We start from the raw sequence: 23,866 nt of genomic DNA, 5'->3' as shown, positions 1-23,866 counted from the left end.
TTTATAAACTAGGTACATTTTGATGACAATTTTAAATATAATTTTTAGAAAACTGAAGTTTTCCAAATGACTTTTTCCTCAATCATTAAAAAAACTCTTACAAGTTTTAAATATAAAAGCTGTAAATATAAAAACTATTCCATGACTTATGGCAGGTGACTAGTATCTTTAAACTAGAGATATCTTTAATAGAAATCCATCTCAACTCAAGATCAATCAACTCATTACTTCCCAAAGTCCCTGTAGGGTGAATCCATCCTTCAATTTCTCTATTGCAAGCCCCAGTTCTTCTGAAAATACTGGTTCACGATCTTGTTGCTTTTTGGGAGACAGGAGGATAAGATGGGAATAGAGAAGGTGGGCAAGGAAGAGGAAAAAAAGCAAAAAAATAGGTTTCACATAAGTTTGTGAATGTGAAATGTTGGAATTTAGAAACTTTTTTCATATACTGTAGGTAAAATAAATGTCCTTACCTTATTGCCATCAGCAAAATAAGCCTATAAGACAAAGAAAATTCTATTTCACAAACTGGACATATAATATTCTAATAGATCAGTGGGCTAAGGTACTTAATTTGCAGAATGATTTTATAACTAAATGTATTTCACATTCTGTTACTGTGTAATTTTTTTTCATCTATCTCTACAATGCTGGTAGCAGAATACACTCTGTTTATGTTTCAAGAGTTATACCTTAAGTTGTAAAAAATGTGCTTTGTAATGTATGATTAGCACTGTTAACTTGAAAGGAGATAAAAAAGAATGACTTAACCATCATATGGCAAGAAACAGGTAAAAAAGAGAAAAAAAGAAAAGAAAAAGAATGACTTAGAAGCTATACAATTTCTTCCCTACATTTGGTTTAGAAGATGATACTGGCAAAACAAAACAAGTACTTCAATGTGTCAGCAAATGAATATAGTTTGAGGTAGTAGTATAATTATTTTATACTAATTTCACACCTTTGTTTCAAAGTATTTGTTACCAGACAGGTATTCTAGTCAGATTAACAGCCATAGAATGGAGAAAGCACTATTATTTTGGGTATAAGTTAAATGATACCAATTTGGAAATAGGAAGGCTATTGTTCAAATACATGTCCTTTTCAAAACAAGATTCCTATAAAATAACAGATGAACATTTCACAAAAATTAATGAAAGTATAGATTTTAAATTAATTTAATTAACAATATTTAACATGTTCTATTCACAGTATGAAAAAACTTTACATATCTAAAATCTTAAAATCCTCTGAATAACTAAGTTTTCAAAGTATTTCTTTCCTTTTTTCTTTTTTTATAGAAATGGATTTTTGCCATGTTGCCATGTTGGCCAGGCTGCTCTTGAACGCCTATCCTCAAGCAATCCGCTTGCCTCGGCCTCCCAAAGTGCTGGGCTTACACGTGTGTAAGCCACAGTGCCTGGCCTCAAAGTATTTCTGATTTTGGTAATTTAAAAGTTATTGTCACAAAAGAAATCCCTCACTAAAAATATTATCTTCAAACTCAGGTATAAGATACCATCAAAATCTCAAGTTATATGGTGTTTCACACACACACACACACACTATTATTTTATTAAACAAGACTGAGATAAAATCCTTAAGAAATTTAATGCTCTCCTTTGTGATGCTCACCACAAAAGCATCCGTGTGATCATCAGAGTCTATTTCTACATCATCTTGAATTTGTTCGACTGTCAGAGCTTCAAGTGGCTGGGGCTGAAAATCAGATGTTAAAATGCATCAGAGACAATATTAAATGTACCATGAGAACTGCAAATACTTTTAAAATAACAATTACAAACTACTAAAGTCTATAAAAATCATGGTATAATTCACGTTGTTTTATTAAAAAACTAACTTGAGTAATAAAACTAATCAAGTAAACCTAAGCTTTCATATCTGAAGTCAATATCATGAAAAGAACTAGAGAGAGAAATGTACACACACTTAATACTCAGATATCTTTAAAGAAAAAACTCTGAGTTGACTTTCAGTTTCTTTCACGTTGTTTAGAAAAACTTAAGTTTTGCATAATAGCAAATGTTCAATTTTCCTCAGAATAGTCATTATATAGAATTTGTGAAAAGTAAAAGAACTAATATTTTTATGGAATATTCTAAAGGTAAAGAATAAAATGTAGAACTAATATTTATTTGTTCATTTTTCAAATATTTGAATATCCCCTTTGTTATATTAGGTACTATGCCAGTACTAACAAGGGTTATAAAATCCTACCCTTAAACACAAAGGGTTTATAATTTACTGAGTAGAGAAAAAGATAAAACACAATGACCGATAACTAAATATTATGTTGAGCCATAAGAAACTACCATTTTTTATGTCAAAATGATAAAATATCAACACTATTATATGATTCAACCTACAAAAAGCAGTTATAACAAAGCTGAGGATAGTCTTAGTGTTTCAACCACGTTCAGAGTTGTGTGACTACGTGCAAGTAAATTAACTAAGCCTCAGTCTCCTTACTGCGGGATAAGGATAATAATAATATGCCTCACAGTATCGTTGGGAAGATTAAATGTGATGGTGCATATAAAGTGCTTAGAGCAGTGAATGACAAACAGCAGATGTTTAACACAGTCATCCAATAACTATGAATATTCACTATTATGTGCTAGTTTTGACTGGTGGAGATATAGCCATTAAACAGACAAAAACCGCTGACTTCATGGAGATCACTTATAGCGGAGGAGACTGATTAATTCTGAAAGGAAGGGAGGAAGGAGAGAGAGAGAAAGTAAGCAAGCAGAATAAAGTGATGGGAATTGCTGTTTTAGAAGAACAGTCAGGGAAGATCCTGAAGAGATGGCATTTGAGCAGGGAGTCACATGAGGTGAGACAGTGAGCTATTATGGCTAGCTGCTATTACGTACTGGGGTCAAAGAACAGGAGAACAAATGAAACTTAGAGAATGGGTAAGGGAACTAACCTGACAAGCATCTCCCATGTGCCAGGCATTTAATGGACATGATCAATAACTTTCTAAGAAAGATTATGTCTGTTTTTCACTTTTATTTTTTTAAGAGAGAGGGTCTTGCTTTAAGAGATAGGTCACTGCTGCAGTGCAATGGCATGATCATAGCTCACTGCAGCCTCAAACTCCGGACCTCAAGCAGTCCTCCCATCTCAGCCTCCTGAGTAGTTAAGACTACAGGCAGGCCACCACCACACCTGGTTAATTTTTAAAATTTAAAATTAAAATTTTTTTTAAATTTAAAATTTAAAATTTAAATTTAATTTTTATTTTAAATTTAATTTTAAATTTAAATTTAAAATCTAGAATTTAAAAATTTTAAATTACATTTTAAAAATTTAAAAATTTTAAAAAAATTTAGTAGAGACAGGGTGTCACTATGTTGTCTTATTATGTTGAGGCTGGTCTCAAACTCCTGGCCTCATGTGATTCTCCCCCTCAGCTGCTCAAAAGTGCTGGGATTATAAGCTTAAGCCACCGTGGCTAGCCCTATATCAATTCTGAGAAAACCGAAGCTCACATTTGCTTAGGATCACAAATAAATGATGAAACTGGGATTGAAAGTCAGGTTCTAAGGACCATGCCTGTTCTGCAACATTATTTTACAAAGAAGAATAATAGCTAGAAACAGGGAAGAGACTGGTATAACTGAAAGTATAAAATAATGGGAAAAATGAAGGAATACTTCAAAGTTTTGAGTGCAGCTGACTTTGACAGTGCCAAAAACATAAGTAAACAAATCAATAAGCAGGTTGCTGTTTTTGAGAAAAAGATGAGGAGGCCAGTTTTAGGTATGCCAAGTTTGAGATGCTCATCCAAGTCCTAGTGTATCTTATTGACTTGCATAATTATTTAAATTACTAAGATAAATCTGAAATAAGAAATTTCACTAATATCATTTGGGATGCTCATCTATATGAAAATATTCAAGGGTATTTGGAACCATAAGCTGAAAGAATATGTCAAGGTCAGAAGGAAAGATCTAGAGTCATCCACAAAAGTACAAGTTGAAGAAGCTGAACAAGCAGGTGATATTACCAAGGAATATACAGAGAAGGCAGAGTGAAAGGGAGACTGCTGAAAGAAGAGCATGTTGGGAAGAAAAAGAAAGGATGGTTCAGATGATGAAATACATAGTGTATGTAATACAATGTCAGAAACCCAGATGCAAGTTTTAGCTAGAAGGCAAATATATAGAATTTGACAGGGAGGGAAAAAATTAAGTACAAGGAGCACTACCAGGCAACAAAGGCCTCACTAAAGTCACATGCTGTAGTCCAAGAGCAGAAGGAGAGATACAACTAATGGCTGTGACATGGCTCAGCATGCGAAGAAGCCCCAGCAGGGGCACTGATCATAAAGTAAATGGCAAGGGCACCAACAATAGAGTGCATAATGAGGGTGCCAGTAAAAGAACAGACAGCAAGGGAGTCTACAATCGAGTGATCAGTGATGGGACCAGGACAGAGAGGAGAGCAAGGGCAATGGCAGTGGAGCAAATGGCAAGGGCACCTCTGACAGACTGGACAGTGACTGTCCCAGTGATACAGCAGACAGTGGGGGGCACCAACAATAGAGGGGACAGCAAGTACATCAGAGCTAGCGCCTCTAGCAAGGGTACTGGTGATAGAGTGGACAGTAACATAAGTAACAAAAGACACCTCTAATGGAGTGGGTAGTGAGGACACAACTGATAGACTGGATGATGAGGGTCCCAGCTGGAGAGACAAGTGAAGGCAAAAGAGAGCTCATGTACCTGGAGAGCAGGGAATACTAGCAGCAATCGGGAAAGAAATCATGAAGAAGACAAAGAGCAGACATGTGGGCAGGAGATGCAAAATATTTCATAACTGATATGGCAGAAGTCCGGATCAACAGGAATGGATGCAGGCCGTGTTGATGTAGCCTACTCCTGGAGTTGCTATATTGTGGAGTACTAAGGAAGAAGATGGTATTCATGAGGCCTGTAAGGTTTGTCCATGCTCATAGGGGGCTGAAGTAAAATAAAAATCTGACAGAGTGAGAGACTCAAGTCTGTCTGTATCAGAGAAGCATTGCACATGGAAATTTACTTAGGTGGCTGCCCACCTACAAGGGCAGGTATGGAGGGCAGGAATGAATGATGAAGCAGCCAATTAGAAGACAGGTGGTAGGTACCAATTAGTGATAATCCAGGAGCTGTGCCCACTTGGGCAGAATGTGTATATTCACCATTTTAAACACAGTTCAAAATTAAATGGTGCACAGTGGTATTTACAACTGAATTTTACAGATTGCATAAAAGCAATGCAAACTTTATTTCACATACTCAACAAATTACCTTTTCTTCCATCTCATAATCAACTCCAAATATGGGACTGGCAGAATAGACTTTGTGAAGTGAATTGATTTCCTTAACTGATTCTTGTAGTTTTTCCACAGGATCTATTTTAAAGCCAAGAACATATCCACCACTCTACAAGATAAAATAATAATAAAAAACCCAACAAGTCTGAAGAACAGTATTCATAGTATAAGATAAATTATAGCTCAAACTGTCCTTATTTTAGAGCATAATACATAAGTTCATTTTTTCAATTAAACTTTTTATTACGAAAAATTTCAAACATATACAAAAACAGAAGAGCACAAGGGAGCCTCCACGGAGCCATCATCCATCTTCAAGAAGTAGCAACATGCGGCCAACTCTGTTTCATCTGTAACCCCGCTCTCACCTGAACCCCTCCTCCCCCAACGCAGGCTTATTTTGAAGTATATCCAAATATAAGTTCATCTGAAATATCAAAGGTAACCTTTCAAGATTTAAAAAATACACTGTAGACTGTGAAGGCCAAGGGAACTATGTTTTTCTTGAACTAGGCCTTGAAAAGGAACAGACTACATGAAAAGAAGAAAGGAAACGGGCCATCTGAGGCTATCTCCTTGAAGAATTAGGAAAGAAACGGGGTCATGATACAGTGTTTTGAGAGGAGTGTTAAAAAACTAAGTAGCATACCGTAATAGGTGAGAGTATAGGTTCTGGGTTAAGAGCACATGCTTTTATGTTCAAATTCTGGTTCTACCACTAATTCACTAGCTTTAGGATACTTAGAAACTTCCCTTAACGTTTCTAAGCCTCAATTTTCTAACCATAAAATGGTTATCAAGTTGTCATATTAAATAAGAGAAACATATATATGACATTTGGTACAGTTCTTGGAACAGAGTAAATACTCAATAAATGGCAGCTGTAGGCCAGGGGAAAGGAATAAGCAGACATTCATGTTTAAATTTAGAAGGTAGATAAGTAATTTTATAAATCATTTTAAAAAATGTATTTAAAATTTTAGCCAGTCAAAACTACTACCATGAGACCAGCATGTTTTATTTAAATGCATTTCTGCGAAAACCTGGCATAATGGAGCACAGCAGGTTATAAATAGCATATAATGTGTGTGTGAGAATATAAGACCTCAAATCGTGTGTGTGTACACAAATATATGTTTGTGTTTCTCAAAGACAGTCTTGGTAAATCAGTCAGACTTGAGATCACAGCTTAGCCCCATCACTTACTAGCTGTGAGATCATGGGTAAGGTTCCTAACTTCTCAAAGCCTCAGTTTCCTTGACTACAAAATGGAGGAGAAATAGTAGCTGTATCGTAGGGTTGTGTAAAGATTGAGATAATGCATGGAAAGCCCTCAGCACAATGACTTGATTCTGTCATTAATAAGTGATGATCACAAATGATCATGTCTGTCCAACAAAAAAACATAAGCAGGATTCTTCCTCTGGGGACAATTTCTGTATGACTTCAAACACTTCATATATAACTTCATATTAAAGCTAATATTCTTCTCAGATGTAAACTGATTACTATACAAATAAAACTAAAAATCTAGACTGTCACATAGTTTTAAAAATCAAAGATTAATAAAAATAAACAAGATCTTACCTGCTGAGAGCTTTCTATGACAAGAGCTAAACCAAATTTTGAATCTCTAATCTTTATTGAACGCTAGATGCAAAATGAAAAAGCAAAACATGCAAGTTTTTATTAATTGAATAGTGACTCTTTAACTCAGTTTTTAAACTTTACACAGTATTTACTTTTCATAATCTAAAAAACAGAATTCTCCTCTTTCCTTCATTAAACTCCCGCAGAGATCAAATAAAAGAAACGAGACTGAAAATAGGTGGCAAACTTTTAAGAGGCAACACAAGAAAGACATCTCTGAAACAGGCACAAAGTTCCCTGACTCAAATATTTCTCACTTCCAGGGAGTGAACATTTTTTAAAATTAGAGACAATTAAATTAATTAGGTCTCATTCAGCCACCCAGGCCAGAGTGCAATGGTGTGATCATAGCACACCACAGCCTCAAACTCCTGGGCTGAGGGATCCTCCTCCTACCTCAGCTTCCTGATTAGCTAGGACTACAGGCATATGCCACCATGCCCAGCTACTTTTTAATTTTTTGTAGAGATAGGGGTCTCACTACACTGCCCAGGCTGGTCTGGAACTCCTGGCTTCAAGCAATCCTTTTTTTTTTTTGTGGAGATGGAGTCTCGCCCTGTCGCCCAGGCTGTAGTGCAGTAGCTGGATCTCAGCTCACTGCAAGCTCTGCCTCCCGGGTTTACGCCATTCTCCTGCCTCAGCCTCCCAAGTAGCTGGGACTACAGTCGCCCGCCACCTCGCCTGGCTAATTTTTTTTTGTATTTTTTTAGTAGAGATGGGGTTTCACTGTGTTAGCCAGGATGGTCTCGATCTCCTGACCTCGTGATCCGCCCGTCTCGGCCTCCCAAAGTGCTGGGATTACAGGCTTGAGCCACTGCGCCCAGCCAAGCAATCCTTCTTTCTCAGTCTCCCGGAGTGCTGGGGTTATAGGCATAAGCCACGGTGCCCAGTCTGAACTTTTAAACAAAAGGCTAGGAATCTTTCAGTTTTGGTAAGCCAGTGTCTTTTGTAGCTCCTAAGGCTAGATTAGTCTGTTAAAGTCACATGTGCCTTCTGTTTCTTCCATCATAGATGGCTACATTCTTAAAAGAACCTCCATTCTATTTAAGTTTTAAAAATAAGTGACTATTTATCACTAGACATCAAGGAAGGTTGGGATAGATCAAGTGTCATTAACATCAACTGGTAAATGTGATGTGAGGACTAAGCTTGGTCAGCGGAAGATAGGCGGTGACACCAGTGGCCTGGGAGAAGGGGAGAGTAGATGCAGAATGGCAGGTAGGGCCTGTAGAAGTGACAGAAAATGTACCTGCTGGCAGGGTACGGGAGAACCACGGAGGACCTAACACTATGACCAGGAGACCGAAAGCCCAGAGAAGGGTAATCTGGCAGGTGATGATGGGATGCCATGCTTCTAGACAGACAGGCAACTTTGAGAAACAGACTGAGAAAAAGAAGAAAGGCTTTGATGATAATTGTTATGAAAACCTGGCCTTTCACCTGGGCTACTTTACACCCCACCAAGAGTATATACAATCCCAGTTAAGAATCATAGGACACTGGCTAGGGGTGGTGGCTCATGCCTATAATCCCAGCACTTTGGGAGGCTGAGGTGGGCAGACTGCTTAAGTCCAGGAGTTTGAGACCAGCCTGGGAAACATGGTGAAACCCCCTCTCTACAAAAATTACAAAAAAATTAGCCAGGTATGGCGGTGCATGCCTGTGATCCCAGCTGTTCAGGAGGCTGAGGTGAGAGGATCACCTGAACCTGGGAGGTGGCGGTTGCAGTGAGCCAAGACCATGCCACTATACTCTAGCCTGGGTGACAAAGAGTGAGACCCCTGTCTATAAAAAGAAAAAAAGAATCACAGAACACTGGCATTCTGGCTTTCAATAGGTAATCTAACCAGGTGTCTGTGGGTGACACAGGCTGGTAAGACAGAAACTGGCAAGAGGCTGATATAAATATCTACAGGAGTGGGGTCAGGGTAATGGCTGAGGTGTAGAGCTGAAGTTAGACTGACTGCTGCAGTGACAGACTGTGATGATACCAGATTGCAAGTTGTTTGGGCCGCCTGAATTCATTCCAGAGGCCATATTTGGCAATTCTATTCTTAAATAACAAAAAGAACAGAAAGCACAAGGTTGTTTTCTACTCAGTAATTATTCAGCATAATAGAAGTTAGGTTAGGCAAGCTATAACACGTTAATGCAATATAAAAAAGCAATAGCAATACAAACACCAATTTGTCAAATACCTATGTTTCTTTTTATAGCAAGAAATAATTTTCTTCCTATGAGATTCTATGGCTTTCTGTTTAATATGTTGCTTTTCTCCATCACACTGAAAGCCCCTTGATGGCAGGAACTGTATACTGGTTCATGATTTTCATGATTGTGTCTCTAGCACCTGGCACAGAGTAGGTACTCAAAATTTGGCATAAAAATGAATGAATGATCAGAAATTTTAAAGAAACTCAGAAATCAAATAATTTAGCCAAAGATAGGGTTGGGAATATTTTGTAAAGAATTATTCTTCTCATGGACCAGGAATTCTTTTCTTAAAAATGGTATTTTCCAGGTATCACATACATTCTGTCTACTCAATAAATATTAATAAAACTCTTTAGTCTTAAGACTATATATCCTACAATAAGGGCAATTATCACAGGATAACCTCATGAGATTTTCATTAACTGTTTTTATGTTCCATCTAATTTGTTCTAGAATTCTGTAAGTAGTTTCTTCATATAAAATGAAATTATTTAGTGGATTGAAGTTTACAGTTCGTTTCACTGAGTCACTTATTTATCATAGCAGCAGCAGAGTACAAAGAACTATCTTTAGCTACTCCCAAAACAAACTGGTCTCAGATATAGTCAGTTCTTATTTTGAATTTTAACAGTTTTGTTTTTTTTAAAAAAATAGAGAAGGTGTCTAGCTATGTTGCTCATGCTGGTCTCGAACTCCTGACCTCGAGCAATCCTCCCGCCTCAGCCTCTCAAAGTACTGAGATTACAGGAATGAGCCACCATGCTCAGCCTGATTTTAACAGTTTTAACTGAACTTAAGCTGAAAGTATTATCACAAAAAATCATCTTGATTCCTTTCACTAAATCTGTGGTATGAATCCAGCTTGTATTACGTTCTGTATCTAAATACAATGAAAGCAGTTCATTTGCAGAATTAATAAATTCCTTCTGGCTTTTAAAAGCTTTAGAGCAGAAAGTGACAAAAGAGCCAAGAAAAACTGTGGATCAGTGTGCTAAAGCTATGCCAAGGAAGCACCACACATCTGCCTCATGAAAAAGTTACAGAAAACTTTAATAATTAAAGCCCTCTGGATGGAATCTAAGACACCTTACTCTGTATAACTACTTAAATTTTTAGAATCCAGTATATTTCTATTCTAATAGCAAGCTGATAATGGTGCTGCTTCTCTGGAATGTAGTACCATTGGATCTTTTCTACATTGAAATATTTCATAGTAAATTATCAACATCTTTAAAATATGCTCTCAGCTAATAACTGCTACCACTTAAAAAAGGGAGAGAGAACTCATCTAATCCTAAAAGTCCAATTAACTATTGAACAAAAATATTTATTTTATGTTAAAATAAGGTCATCAAAATGTATGTACTTACAATTTGCAGATATGGTATACTGACATTAAAACTGTCATTCATATTTGCATGCCATACAATTCTCACATTGGTAATAAAAAAGGTTCCTAAATTGCCCTGTAAAAGATGGCAATGAGATACAGAAATGATCATTTTTTTAGATACCTATTCTTAATTTTCTAATCATAACTTATTTTTAAAGCAGCAAGAAATACCAAAATTGAGTATCAATGACTTCATCATTCATCGATGGCAGTACAATTAGATGACTGACAGCCTGGACTCTTAAAGTCAGCCTGCCTAATCATTAAACTATTAGTACCTACCAACTGTCTGACCACAGGGAAATTTCTTCTTGATGTATTTTGTCAAATGTAAAATGGAGATCTGATTAAATATCCCATGTAAATCAATCCCTTAGCACAGTGCCTAAATGTTAGACCTTACTAAAATTATCAATCAAAACCTTGGACAGGTTAAGGCAAAGGAGTTGTGGCAAGAGAGAGAAACAAAACATATGTAACAGCCCCCAACAATCCACATTAGATTGTATTCTTTATAAGGGTAGGAGTGGAGTTACTCTGTTCCATAGTTAGATCTTTACCACCTAGCATAGCACCAGGAGTTTTTGATTCATTAATTAAGGAGACATTCCAGGATTATCAGGTATTTCATTGTACTGAATTGAAAATAGGGATGTTATTGTCAACCTAACTTGTACTTATCGAAAAATAATATGCTTTCCTATAATGCTAATTTTAACAATTAGAACTGACTACATAAATCCAATGATGAATGGAAAAATGATTACCAAAACACTCTCCCAAAAGGTTCACGAGTTCTTTACACAGTACCTGATCACTGGATAAATTCCATACTCCATTTATTTTATCATATACATGTTCTTGTGGTAACAGTCTTAGTTGCTTGTTCTGAATTAGTGCACTTCTTAATTTAAAATCACGATACATTTTAGAAGTTTCATATGCTCTGTGAAAAAGAACAAACAAAAGACAATCCGAACTGAAAATGTGATTTTCTTGGGTTATGTTTACTTACTTACTAAAATATACAGTTGTTAGTATTTATGAACATTACTCAAATAATTATGATAAATTTAATATTTTTATTTCTTTTTAAAAATTGTTTTTATAGAGACAAAGTCTCAATACCTTGCCCAAGCCAGGCACAAACTCCTGGGCTCAAGTGATACTCCTGGCTCAGCTTCCAGAGTAGCTGGGACTATAGGCATGTGCCACTGCACCCAGCTATATTTTTCTTTTTAAGAAGGTCTGGCAATTACAGTTTTTTGTAGAATTTGTCATTTTAGTGTATTATTTACATATTTTATCTCAATAACCTATTTTTTTTTTTGAGATGGAGTCTCACTCTGTCATCAGGTTGGAGTGCAGTGGTGCAATCTTGGCTCACTGCAACCTCTGCCTTCCAGGTTCAAGTGATTCTCCTGCCTCAGCCTCCTGAGTAGCTGGGACGACAGGTGCATGCCACCACGCCAGGCTAATTTTTGTATTTTTAGTAAAGACGGGGTTTCACCATGTTGGCTAGGATGGTCTCGATCTCTTGACCTCGTGATCTGCCCACCTCAGCCTCCCAAAATGCTGGGATTACAGGCATGAGCCACCGCACCTGGCCCCTATTTTTCAATACATATGAAAATTGCTTTTTCTATCAAAATGCTACCTTTTCTTCATTTCCTTGTTTTTCAAAGGACATAAACAGGTGTCCAATTATTAATACTTTTTCTCAGCCAGGCACAGTGGTTCATACCTGTAATCCTAGCACTTGGGGAGGCCGAGCTGGGCAGATCACTTGAAGTCAGGAGTTTGAGAACAGTCTGGCCAACATGGTGAAACCCTGTCTCTAGTAAAAATACAAAAATTAGCCAGGCGTGGTAGTGCGCACTTGTAGTCCCATCTACTTGGGGGGCTGAGGCAGAAGAATTGCTTGAAACCAGGAGGTGGACGTTGCAGTGAGCTGAGATTGCGCCACTGCACTCCAGCCTGAGCCACAGAGTGAGACACTGTCTCAAAACAAAAACAAAAACAAAAATTTTCTCACTGCAACCTGAAAACATGCTCATATCTACCTCTATACAGAAAACTAGAAGGAATCTGTACTGGTTCAAGCGATTTTCCTGCCTCAGCCTCCTGAGTAGCTAGGATTACAGGCATGCACCCCCATGCCCAGCTAATTTTTTTGTATTTTTAGTAGAGGCAGGGTTTCACCACATTGGTGAGGCTGGTCTTGAACTCCTGACGTCAAATGATTCACCCGCCTGAGCCTCCCAAAGTGGTGGGATTACAGGCGTGTGCCACCACGTCCGGCTTCAGAAAAACATTTAAAAAATTAGCAGAACAGGGTGGTGCACACCTGTAGTTCTAGCTACTCAGGAGGCTAGTGCAGGAAGATCGTTTGAGCTCAGGAGTTTGAGGCTTCAGTGAGTTATGATTGCACCACTATACTCCAGCCTGGGTGACAAAGCAGGACACTACCTCTATTAAAAAAAAAAAAAAAGGCTACAAACCTAAAACAAACCAAAATACCAATAAAACTCTTCAGGGAAAACACTCAAACATGCCTTCTACCTATTAGAAAAATAATCTTTTAAATTAATTAATTATGCAACTTGTTTAGCTATATTGAATGAATTCTTTATTTCACTTTACCTACCTTGGTAGCTAATTTAATCCGGTAGAAGTTTTTAATGAATCTTCAGTAGTTTTATGTGTTTTATAAATACCTTCAAAGTATTTATTAAATGATAATAAAACATGTTCTTCTCACTATCTTTCTGATGTTTACAACAGAGCTTGGAGGAAGATGGTACCACACTTCTAAGCTTTATTCTCTACAACAGGGTTCCTGAACCCCCGGGCCACCAATAAAGGGGTACTGGTCAGTGGTCTGTTAGGAACCAGGCTGCCCAGCAGGAGATGAGTGGTTAGGGGGTGAGTGAGCAAGGAAAGCTGAGCTCTGCCTCCTGTCAGATCAGCTGCGGCATTAGATTTTCATAGGAATGTGAACCCTACTGTGAACTGCACATGCGAGGGATCTAGACTGTGCCCTCCTTATGAGAATCTAATGCCTGATGATCTGTCACTGTCTCCCATCACCCCAGATGGGACCATCTAGTTGCAGGAAAACAAGCTTAGGGCTCCCACTGATTCTACATTATGGTGAGTACATAATAATGATATAAATAAAGTACAATAAATGTAATACACTTGAATCATCTCGAAACTATACCCTCACCCAATCCGTGGAAAAACTGTCTTCCATGAAACTGGTCCCTGGTGCCAAAAAGGTTGGGGACTGTTGCAATCTAAAACCATAAACTAAAAATATTCAATAATCCATAAAGTATTACTATACCTGTGTACTGCCATCACAGAAGTAAAAAGTCTAGGGCTTCCAGGAACCAAATTTGTAAATATAAATTCAAAACGAGTACTGTTACATTTTGTTAGTATATAAAGAGCTTCAGTTTGGCCTCGTAATTTCTGTAAGGACAAATTTATTTAAAAGTTCAGATTTTAAGAGCAATTTCTCCTTTATAGTGAAAACAAACATCAACCTCAAATATCTAGTTTCTTTAATATATATATATTTCAATAAGATTTTTTAGACTTACAGAGTTAGCAGTCCTTGTTGTAATATTCAATATGCAATTGTAACCGACAGCTAAAATCCAAAAGCAAAGAATGTAAAGAGCATGATACGGCACCACAGAGAAAAAATACTTTTCTAAAAAAAAAATAGGTATATACAGAACTTTTAACAGTTTAAAAAATTAAACATATATAGAAATAAACTTTTAAAAGTTTTACAGAAATAACTATAAATTTAAATAATTAAAAGAACTAGAGGGTCAATCCTGTGTCTTTGAACACACAAAAATATAACACAGGAAAAAGGAAGTCGTCATCCCTAAAAGCCTCTGCAGCATTCTTTACTGAAAGTTTTAGCACTACTACTAAAAAAGAACAAGTCTAGCTGGGTAATCTAAAATACTTTTAAAAAATAAGTGAAACAAAATTTAACACAATGAAAAGCTTATACTTTTATTAGAGCTTCTTCCTTCTTTGGGATTAATCAAAACAAGGGATAGCATGTTCTCAAAAATAATCAAAAAACAAGAACCAAGGTTAAAGCCCTAATCTCACATATGTCCAAGACACAAAATGGACAAACACAAATAATAATGGATAATTTCCTTTGCATTATGATGTCTAGGATTTCTGAAGGTGTTTTATTTTTATTAAGATTTCTACATACTTCTTTGGTATCAAAGATACCATGCAAATTCACCTGACAAAGGATTTTTTTTCTTCAGACTTGTCTAACAAAGATACTTACAAACATTGACTCTTGATAATGCCAAAGAGTGCCAGAGAATTCTTAAATTTGTTACCAAGAGTCTACCTAAAAGCACACAGACAAGAAATAGGTTAACTTAAATAAGAACTCATTTTTGCAGCACTGAATGAGGTAGTTATGGAACTTCTGGCCCAGCACCAGAAGCAACACTCAGATAATTTTCATATATTTATTAACTGAAAATATTGTGCATATCCAACCTATATAAGGTATACAATATATGATTCAGAATCCCAGAGAAACAAAATTTGACAGTTATATGAGGGATACAGATGTTCTCTGCCAAAAGCTTTGCTCTAACTCAAACTGACTGAGGAAAGAATTGTGTACTAGTTTTTTTGTCTTGGTAGAAGTTGTTCTGGGTCCCAGCAAGTCATATGTGTACAACTGAGAATGAATATAGGATAATTATACAGCTATTCACTGAAATCACACTTTTCAAAGAACTCTCACACACATGCTAATCCTTGCTATATGAGTACTTTCTTAGCAGTTCTCATTTAAATGAACCATATATTTATACATATAATGTTGCTGTGAGCAAACTATTTTGTTCCTAAGAAGTTATGGTCAGGCTGAAGTCTATTTAAGGTTTTATACTTTTTGATCTTAGTATCAGACTGATATTCATACACTGAAGTACAAAGTTAGATACTTCCTTTCTCAAAATGTGTCCTGTACAATAGTGATCCCTTACTGATGCTCCAAGAAAAAAATAAATTTGAGAATGGCATACTAGGTGTATTAGAGATGTACAACACAATTAGCATATTATCATAGCTTTGAGATATTCTGAAATAATAAGACTCACTTTGTTTAAACACATTATTTCACCAACAAATTACAATCATAAAATTCTTTTAATGAGTAATCTACAGCCAGCCAGATTATACTATTTCTGAAAACCTCTACCATGTCTAAAATCAGAGAAACTAGGTCTGTATGAATACTTGAGTGAAACTGGATAGCAAATGTGGCTCTAAAAAAGATGAACACATTCTCAAGGGAGATTGTGGAAAATTACAGAATATGTTTGACAAACAGTAAGTAACCCAGCATAGCTGGGTTATAAAGTTCACACAAGATCATAGAAGACTAGGTATAGTATCCTTCAGTTATTGGTCCAATGGAAAACAGATGGCACACTCAAGTTAGGATAACTGAGGTTTATTTACAAAAGAGGGAGCAGCAGTTCATGAAATCTGGAAGAAACAAGAGTCCTATGGAGCTGACTGCTTTGAGAGGAGAAACACAGCCAGCCCTTCATTGGGAAGGAACCAGGGCAATAAATACCCAGACCTCATACTCTTGCCTCCTTTTGATCTTCTGCCATGGCTCTTCCAACTGGAAGCAAGAGTGTACAAGGAACCCTTAGATGTACTCTATACCAGGTATCTTTCCAGGCCAAGGGGAAAAGGGTGGAGAAGAATGCCGGACCTGGATGGACAAATGGAAGACAGCAGCACAGGTGATAAAAGTTGTTTTTGGATATACTAGAAGTTCTTCAATGCTAGACAAATAAGTTCAGACTTAGATCTATTAGGAATAGAGGCAGTAGAGTTGGGGGTGAGGTTTAGGATTGGAATTAGGGGGGACTAAAAATTTTTGAGAAGAGAATAATGACCCTACCAGTTTAGAAATCAATGTAGGCAGTTAGGTTCATCACCTAGGTCGTGACCTTGGAAAAGTAAACTCACCTCTCTATTCCTCAGTTTCCTCATTTGAAAATAAATATGACTGCATCTACTTTAAATTTTTTGTTTTATTGTTTTCATTATTGTTAAATGAGATTATATTTATATAAAAGATTCAGAACAGTGACTGTCAATAAACATTCCCCAAATAACAGCTATTTAAAAAATAATTCTTTGCAAACTCATTTTTGACTTTTTTTTTTTTTTTTTTTTTTTTAAATATAGATACACCGGTTTTCCCTATGCCATTTTACCTAGTCAACATTTTATCTCTACAAATGTGCTATGGGCTCAGGACATCTATGGATTCTTTTACATTCTTATGTCAGTCCCAGGAGAAATTATGGAGTGGGAAGGGTTTGCCATAAAAAACCACCAACCACCTCTGCTTGCCTTTTTCTTTGCTCTTGGTATATCTCCTACAATCTCTAGGATTTTTAATGCTACCTCTTTTCTGCTGAAGAACCCCAGCCTACAGCTCCAAACCCAGTGTTCCAGACATGGACTTTCCTCTCTATCCTGCCTAACACCAAAATATAGTTGTCCCTGTTTCTGCTAATCTCCCAAACACTGAAATATGGCTGTCCCTTTTATTCTCACACAGCCTTTTAATACAATATTTTAATCCTTTACAAACTCATTTCTGTAACTGACTTTCTGATCATAGATACATTGTTTATGTTTTCCTTATGCCATTTTACACCTACGCAACATTTTATCTCTATAACTGGGCTATGAGCTATGGGCAGTGTATAAAGCTAATCTGATAATTTCAAGTCAGGGTACTAACAGTTGAAAATGGATTAAATGTGCTAATCTTCTGGGATACAGTTTTAACATAGGGGGCTCTTGAACTTGGCAATGTCTTAACTTGGTCATTTTCAAACTGCTGAAAGGGAGGGGAAGGAGATGGCTAGAAGGCAGGATTCCCCTTCCATTTTTTAACTCCTTAATGACCAGAAGCACTGCGTACTCCTGTAAAATTTCTAAAGGTTTTTGAGGTCTGGCGCACGCGCGCGCACACACACACACACACACACACACTCACACACAGTTATTTCTATTTTTATTTTGAGACAGGGTCTTGCACTGTCACCCAGGTTGGAGTGCAGTGGCATGAATATGGCTTACTGTAGCCTCAACCTTCTGGGCTCAAGTGATCCTCCCACCTCAGCCTCCCCAGTAGCTGGGGCCACAGGCCCACGCCACCACACCTGGCTAATTCTTTTTATTTTCTGTAGAGACAGGGTCTTGTTATGTTGCCCAGGCTGGTCTCTAACTCTTGGCCTTAAGTAGTCCTCCCATCTTGGCCTCCCAAAGTACTGGAATTACAGGCAAGAGCCAGTGTAGCTGGCCTATTTTTATTAATAGTAGGATTTCAGGCACTGGAGATTTCTGGTCAGGGAGGCTTTCTACTCTTCTTACTCTAACGTATTAGTACAGGATTCTGCACTCAGTGAGTATCTGAAGAATCGAAAAATGTTTTATTAAGAGTTCCTGCCAATCTGTATGAGACTTTCTCTTGGCTTTCTCAAGTTAATTCAGATTTCGTCAAAATACAGCCATCTTCATAGCTGGGATTATTATTCCACCCTCAAAAGCACAAACTAAGACTTCTTGTTTGCTGCTAGATCTTCATACTCCACTCTCATCTGAGCCCGACAGACACCAGGAAGCATTTCAGAAGTATGATCTAAGCATTACTTTAAGGATAGGTCCTAATCACTAAAAGGATCTGCCTGTAGGTGGTGGTAAGTAGGCAGCAGGCCCCTTTCTAAGCCTTTCTTCTCTGAGGGGAACCACCCTCACCTCTATCTCCATTATTTCCTTTGGTGTCTTCAACTGAATCTAAACAATCAATAAAATCTCCAGGTCTTGTTTTCATTTGCCTAAAATGAATATAAAGGTCTGAATTTTATACCTACCACTATACCTGCTTACCATCTATTAGGGACATATTTACTATCTAACATGTCTCTATTAAGAGACATATGTACATTAGCTGGGAGCAGTGGCTTATGCCTGTAATCTCAGCACTTTGGGAGGCTGAAGTAGGTGGATCGCTTGAAGTCAGGAGTTCAAGACATATGTACATAAAAGAGCCAGCAGCATAAATAATACTGTACTGAAAGTTCATGCATTTAAAAATAAGGTCTCTGAGGGGAACCACCCTCAGAGAAGAACGGCTTATAACAGGGCCTGCTGCCTACATGCCACCCCAGAGCAGATCAGAAGAAAGTCTCAGGAAGCAAGCAGCCACTTAAAAGGCTACAGTAAGCATGTTCTGCCAATAATGGTTACCGTTCCTTCTCTATGATTTATTGATTCCTCCTTTCCTGAATGAAGTCTGCTCTATTTCCCCACCTACCCCTTTCTAATAAGAGGTTTACATCCCTCCCTCCTAAACTTCTCCCCCTAAAACATATGCTGGATACATTAAAGCTGCCATTCCACATCTTCTATTTTTTTTCCTTGGAAGTAATGATGCTTCCAAGACCTACTGGTCACTGGCTCCAGACAGCTGCTATGGGCAGGCTGGACTTTTAAAAGTTCCAACCTTGGGGAGATTTGGTTTGGGAGGGGCTCTAGAGTCCAGCTGTGCTGGTCCTCGGTGACAGTCAGAGAAGTCTCACAGGATTTTCTAGTACTTGACCTACAAATAGATTTCACAGTGCAGGACTAAATTTGCTCCCCACATATCCATGTCTAGGTGACAACCAGAGGTGATTGATGGTGCATTACTCCTGAATATTTAAAAAGGAAGCATGGCTCCAGGTACTACAGCTATGACCTACTTATATTTCACCATCCCATATCCTTTTTTCGGAAAGACAGATCCAATGGTCAGAACTAACGCCCCTTGCAAACAGGTCTACTTGAGTTTTAACAGTTACGTTGGATAAACGTGATGTTAGAACCAGGACTTATTGATGACCAAACTACATGTTTAATACCTATCCTTTCTTCTGTTTAAATCTGAGAAAGTCTTATGTGAATTTAACTCTCCCATTCTCACAATTACACTGACAAATGATGCTGTTTCATGTATTCTCTAGCTAATATGATTCAACATTTGTAAATTAAACTGGGAATATAAAATACATTTAAAAATATACTCACCTCTATCTCCATTATTTCCTTTGGTGTCTTCAATTGAATCTAAACAATCAATAAGGACTTCTCCAGGTCTTGTTTTCATTTGCCTAAGGTGAATATAAAGGTTTGAATTTTATGGCTACAACTATACCGGCTTACAATCTACTTAGGGAGAAAAGAGACATATGTACATAAAACAGCTAACAGCATAAATAATACTATACCAAACGTTCATGCATTTAGAAATAAGGTCTTCAAGAACTTCAAGAACCTGCAGATCAGTGGGGCCTGGAGTGATCAGGGCCATCTGGAGTAAGCCAGATTGGCAGGAGGTGTTGAATTTTGAAAAATAAAAGGAAAAGAAAAGAGAGTCCTGATTAAAGACCAAGAATAAGAAATGGTAAGGACATGGGAGAAGGCTAGTCAAGCTAGGAAAGACGGACCATATTGGGAGGTAGTGAGAGAAATACTGTTGGATAACTAAGGAGGAACCAGACTATGGAGAACTCAGAATGCCAGTCTGATAGATTTAGGCCTTATCCTGTGGACAGGAGAGAACCTTCAGAGGTTTCTGAGTAGAGGAAAGGACATCAGAAAATTATGGAAGGAATGGTTAAAGAAGAGCTGTATGGGCTGGGTGCGGTGGTTCATGCCTGTAATCCCAGCATTTTGGGAGGCCGAGGCGGATGGATCACGAGGTCAGGAGTTTGAGACCAGCCTGGCCAATATGGTGAAACCCTGTCTCTACTAAAAATACAAAAAAAAAAAAAAACATCAGCTAGGTGTAGTGGCATGCGCCTGTAGTCCCAGCTACTCAGGAGGCTGAGGCAGGAGAATCGCTTGAACCCAGGAGGCAGAGGTTGCAGTGAGCCAAGATTATGCCACTGCATTCCAGCCTGGGCAATAGAGGGAGCACTCCATTTCAAAAAACAAAAAAACAAAAAAACAAAAACAAAACAAAACTGTATGAAAAGCATCTTCGGAACTTGGCAAATAGATACAGGTGACAAAAGGAAACAAGAGCAGCTTGCTGACTGATAAAATAGATTCTACAGTGTCCAAAAAACCTAGCAAACTATCTAAAAGAGGCTTCTAATACACTCTTCATAGAGTCAACTCAATTACCTATTGAAAATACAGATATGACCATATCATTTCCCTGCTTAAAAGCCTTCTATATCCTCCCGCTGCCTAGAAGTTGTTAAGTCCAAAATCCTGGGCTAAAAATGTCACAGTCTGGCTAATTTACCTATTTGTACCTCCAGCCTCTCTCTGCAGCAGACCCTGCCTTTAGCCAATGAGGTTACAGCTCCAAGACTCTGCTTCTAACGCTTAATTCTTTTCTTCTTTTCTGGAATACTCGCCTCCTGTCTACCCTGACAAGGCTCTGCCCATTCTTCAGGGACCAGCTCAAATAGTATGAATATTTATTCTTCAAGGACTTCACCAGGCAGAATAAATTGTTCTGTTTCTATCAGTCTCAGTTTTTCGTTCATTTTTTTTTCAGAATGGTACTTACCACATTTATTATAGTAGTTGTCTATATGTATCTCCTGCACGAGAATGGGGGGATATGAGTATCATTTCCCATTGTTTTATGTCTCTAGCTATCGGCACAGTAACTAGCACATAGTAAGCACTGATAAATGTTTACTAATGTTAACGAAACGGACTTTTGTTTGGATTAAGAACCCTACAAGAAAGACAAAAAATGTCATAGAATGTGCGCAATGTTACTATAGTCCGTAATTTTACGAATTCCTTTCTGTTTCTTCTTAAAAGGCCTCACATGTTAGCATTAGATATCTAGCCTTTACTTAACCTGGAAAATGTATCAATATTTCATTTTTCCATCTTAGGAGGTGAGGTCCACGATAGGAAACGATTCCATCTAAGGAGGGGAGGTCCATGATAAGGAGCTATAAGAAGTAGCTAAGAAGCTCCATGTAATTAATCCAGGAATCTTAGCTTTAGCGTTTCTCAACACTTAGTATTCCAACCGGTATTTCCCGCCCTGGATTTTGGGGCAGGGGGTTTCTATCCACTTTCTCTTTACCATACTTTCCAAAAACAGGGCTTCTATTTAAAGTATAATTTCTAAGAACAGGCCGCAGAAGAAGGCTCCTTCTTGTTGGTGATTTATATGAATAACTAGTGAAAGCTTACCAAGGACATAAAGTTTGCGTGGTTAGGAATTTTTGAAGACTGCCTACTCCCACCTCCCTTATTTTACAGACATGAGGACTCTAGCTTGAATGATGAAGACCTCTGTCCAAGGGCCCACAGTGTGTGTCGATATTACACATCTAGTTTTAGAACCCTAGTTTCCTGAGCTCCTGACCTACGTTCCTTCCATGAAACTGAAATTCCAAGCTCACGTGGGTGTATATGGGACGCCAAGCCCTGCGTGGCCCCGGTCGTGCTCAGGTTCACATTCCTGATCCGTCCCGCAGGCCAGGATGAGGGACCGGAGGTCGCATGGGACCAAAACTGTGTAATCCAGACGCGCTCTTGCCCCGGCGCCCGCCTTGGGAGGGCCACAGTGGCCCAACCAGAGCCTAGGGTCTCTCGAAGTGCGGACTACCGGCGCAAGCCTCCCACCCTCGCCAGGGCCGCGAGCTGCGGAAGTGCAGACTCCGCCCGCGGGTCCCTAAAGTGCACCGCGGCGCCCTCTACAGGGTTGCAGACCCCTAGGGAATCTTGGAGACTCACTGCGAGGACAGGTCGAAGCGGACATCCCGGTCCTCCCAAAGCGCATCCAGCACCGACATGGTGAACAAGGCCTGCGGCGGGCCGTCTCCGCAGCCGTGGAGGCCCAGCCGCGTCTCTCTGGCTCCAAGGCAACGGGCCGCCTCTGTCACGACGTCTACGGCGGGCGCCGAGACTCAAGCTTCCCCGAGAGTGCGCACGCGTCGCCCAGCTCTTTCGCATACTTAAGCCGATTTGAGATGCGAGGCAGGGTTTAGGAGGCTCTGAGAAGCCCAGCTGTGTCGCCGAGGGGAGCGTGCCTGACCTCTGGGCGACCTTCCTTGCCTCCAAACAGACATCCTTTAGTCATTATACCCCTCTTCTTATTTCTCTTCGCCGTCAAGAGATTTCAGTTTTTATCCGGGCATGGTGGCTTCTGCCTATAGTCCCCGCACTTTCGGAGGCCGAGGCTGGAGGATCACTTGAGACTAGGAATTCGAGACTAGCCTGAGCAACATAGCGAAACTTCATCTCAACGAACACAAACAAACAAACAAACAAACCCAAAATTAGCCAGGGGTGGTGGTGCACGCCTGTAGTCTCAACTACTCAGGAGGCTGAGGCAGGAGGATCTCTTGAGGCCAAGAAGTGGAGGCTGCTGGGAGCTCTGATCGTGCCTCTGCTCTCCATCCTGGTAATAGAGATACAGGATCAACAGGTTCGTATGCCTGCTGTGCAGTAACAAACCCATTACACGAAGACAGCAGAGTTTGCAGCAGGGAACGGGTTTAATGATTGCGGGGCACCTAGCAGAGGTGGGAAGAGATCCTCAGATCCATCTTCCCAAGAGTTCTGGGCTGAGGTTTTTAAGAGGATCACAGGGGGCGAGGGGCTGGAAAATTGGGGTCGTTGATTGGTCGGAGTAAGGGAGATGAAATCGTGAGGATAGGGAAACTGCATTCTTTGCTGAATCAGTTTCTTATGGGGTTCCTCAGACCAGCTGGCATCAGTGGGATCCTTCAGGCCAGCTGAGGCAGTAGTTTCATTGGTATGCAGGATCTGAAAGACTATCTCAAAGGGAAAACTTAGTATTTCATAATGTTCAAGTTGTTCTCTATAGAGCAATCGAAGAGAACTATAATCTTGTGACAGGGTCTGCATGATTTTAGGACAATAGGCACCAAACAACTGTGGGCAAGGAGGTCAGAGAGGAAGCTGACCTCATGAGTAATGCCCAATTGGCAGCACGTTTGGTTTATTTTTGTCCCCTCCCCCACACTTTCTTCCCTGATTACTTTTATAAAGTTTATTGGGATGGTTTTAGAATGAGGGAAAAAAAAGAAATTTAGAGTTAAAACTTCACATTCCTTACCTGGGCCTAGCTCAATGTGGCCCTACCCACTTCTGCAACTTCAAACCACCCTCACTTCTGG

General features: G+C 38.9%; 1 protein-coding gene across 5 annotated transcripts; it reads right to left on the bottom strand.

Annotated features, from left to right (window-relative positions):
• Positions 1-163: 163 nt before the first annotated feature.
• BBS5 (Bardet-Biedl syndrome 5) lies at positions 164-22,626 on the bottom strand. Of its 5 annotated transcripts, none has more exons than XM_023189692.1 (13): positions 22,458-22,558; positions 21,265-21,298; positions 19,770-19,852; positions 14,935-15,000; positions 14,210-14,259; positions 13,951-14,078; positions 11,412-11,547; positions 10,579-10,674; positions 6,932-6,994; positions 5,319-5,453; positions 1,636-1,719; positions 474-497; positions 164-318 (listed from the first exon to the last, which is right to left on the bottom strand). In XM_023189692.1, exons 2-13 carry the CDS (start codon positions 21,267-21,269, stop codon positions 217-219), a joined length of 972 nt encoding a protein of 323 aa, XP_023045460.1. In that variant the 5' UTR covers positions 21,270-21,298; positions 22,458-22,558; the 3' UTR covers positions 164-216. The 5 variants fall into 5 exon arrangements, with proteins under 5 accessions (XP_023045460.1, XP_023045461.1, XP_023045459.1 ...); XM_023189693.1 differs by lacking the exon at positions 22,458-22,558 and adding an exon at positions 22,124-22,171; XM_023189691.1 differs by lacking the exon at positions 21,265-21,298 and having other exon boundaries at positions 22,458-22,626.
• Positions 22,627-23,866: the final 1,240 nt, after the last annotated feature.

Source organism: Piliocolobus tephrosceles, chromosome 11 (genome assembly GCF_002776525.5).
Source record: "Piliocolobus tephrosceles isolate RC106 chromosome 11, ASM277652v3, whole genome shotgun sequence".
In the NCBI taxonomy this organism is placed as follows: Eukaryota; Metazoa; Chordata; class Mammalia; order Primates; family Cercopithecidae; genus Piliocolobus; species Piliocolobus tephrosceles.
Note: the sequence above shows the minus strand (reverse complement) of the source record. Positions and strands in the feature narration are given on the sequence as shown.

What these genes read in the sequence shown, in the direction of transcription:
- BBS5 (XM_023189691.1), bottom strand. Translation starts at nt 22,516, where the DNA reads ATGTCGGTGCTGGATGCGCTTTGGGAGGACCGGGATGTCCGCTTCGAC. An exon ending in ATTATCAAGAGTCAATGTTT is followed by an intron (nt 14,260 to 14,934) that starts GTAAGTATCTTT and finishes TTTGGATTTTAG; the next exon opens with CTGTCGGTTACAATTGCATA. An exon ending in ATTATGAGATGGAAGAAAAG is followed by an intron (nt 1,720 to 5,318) that starts GTAATTTGTTGA and finishes TCTGATTTTCAG; the next exon opens with CCCCAGCCACTTGAAGCTCT.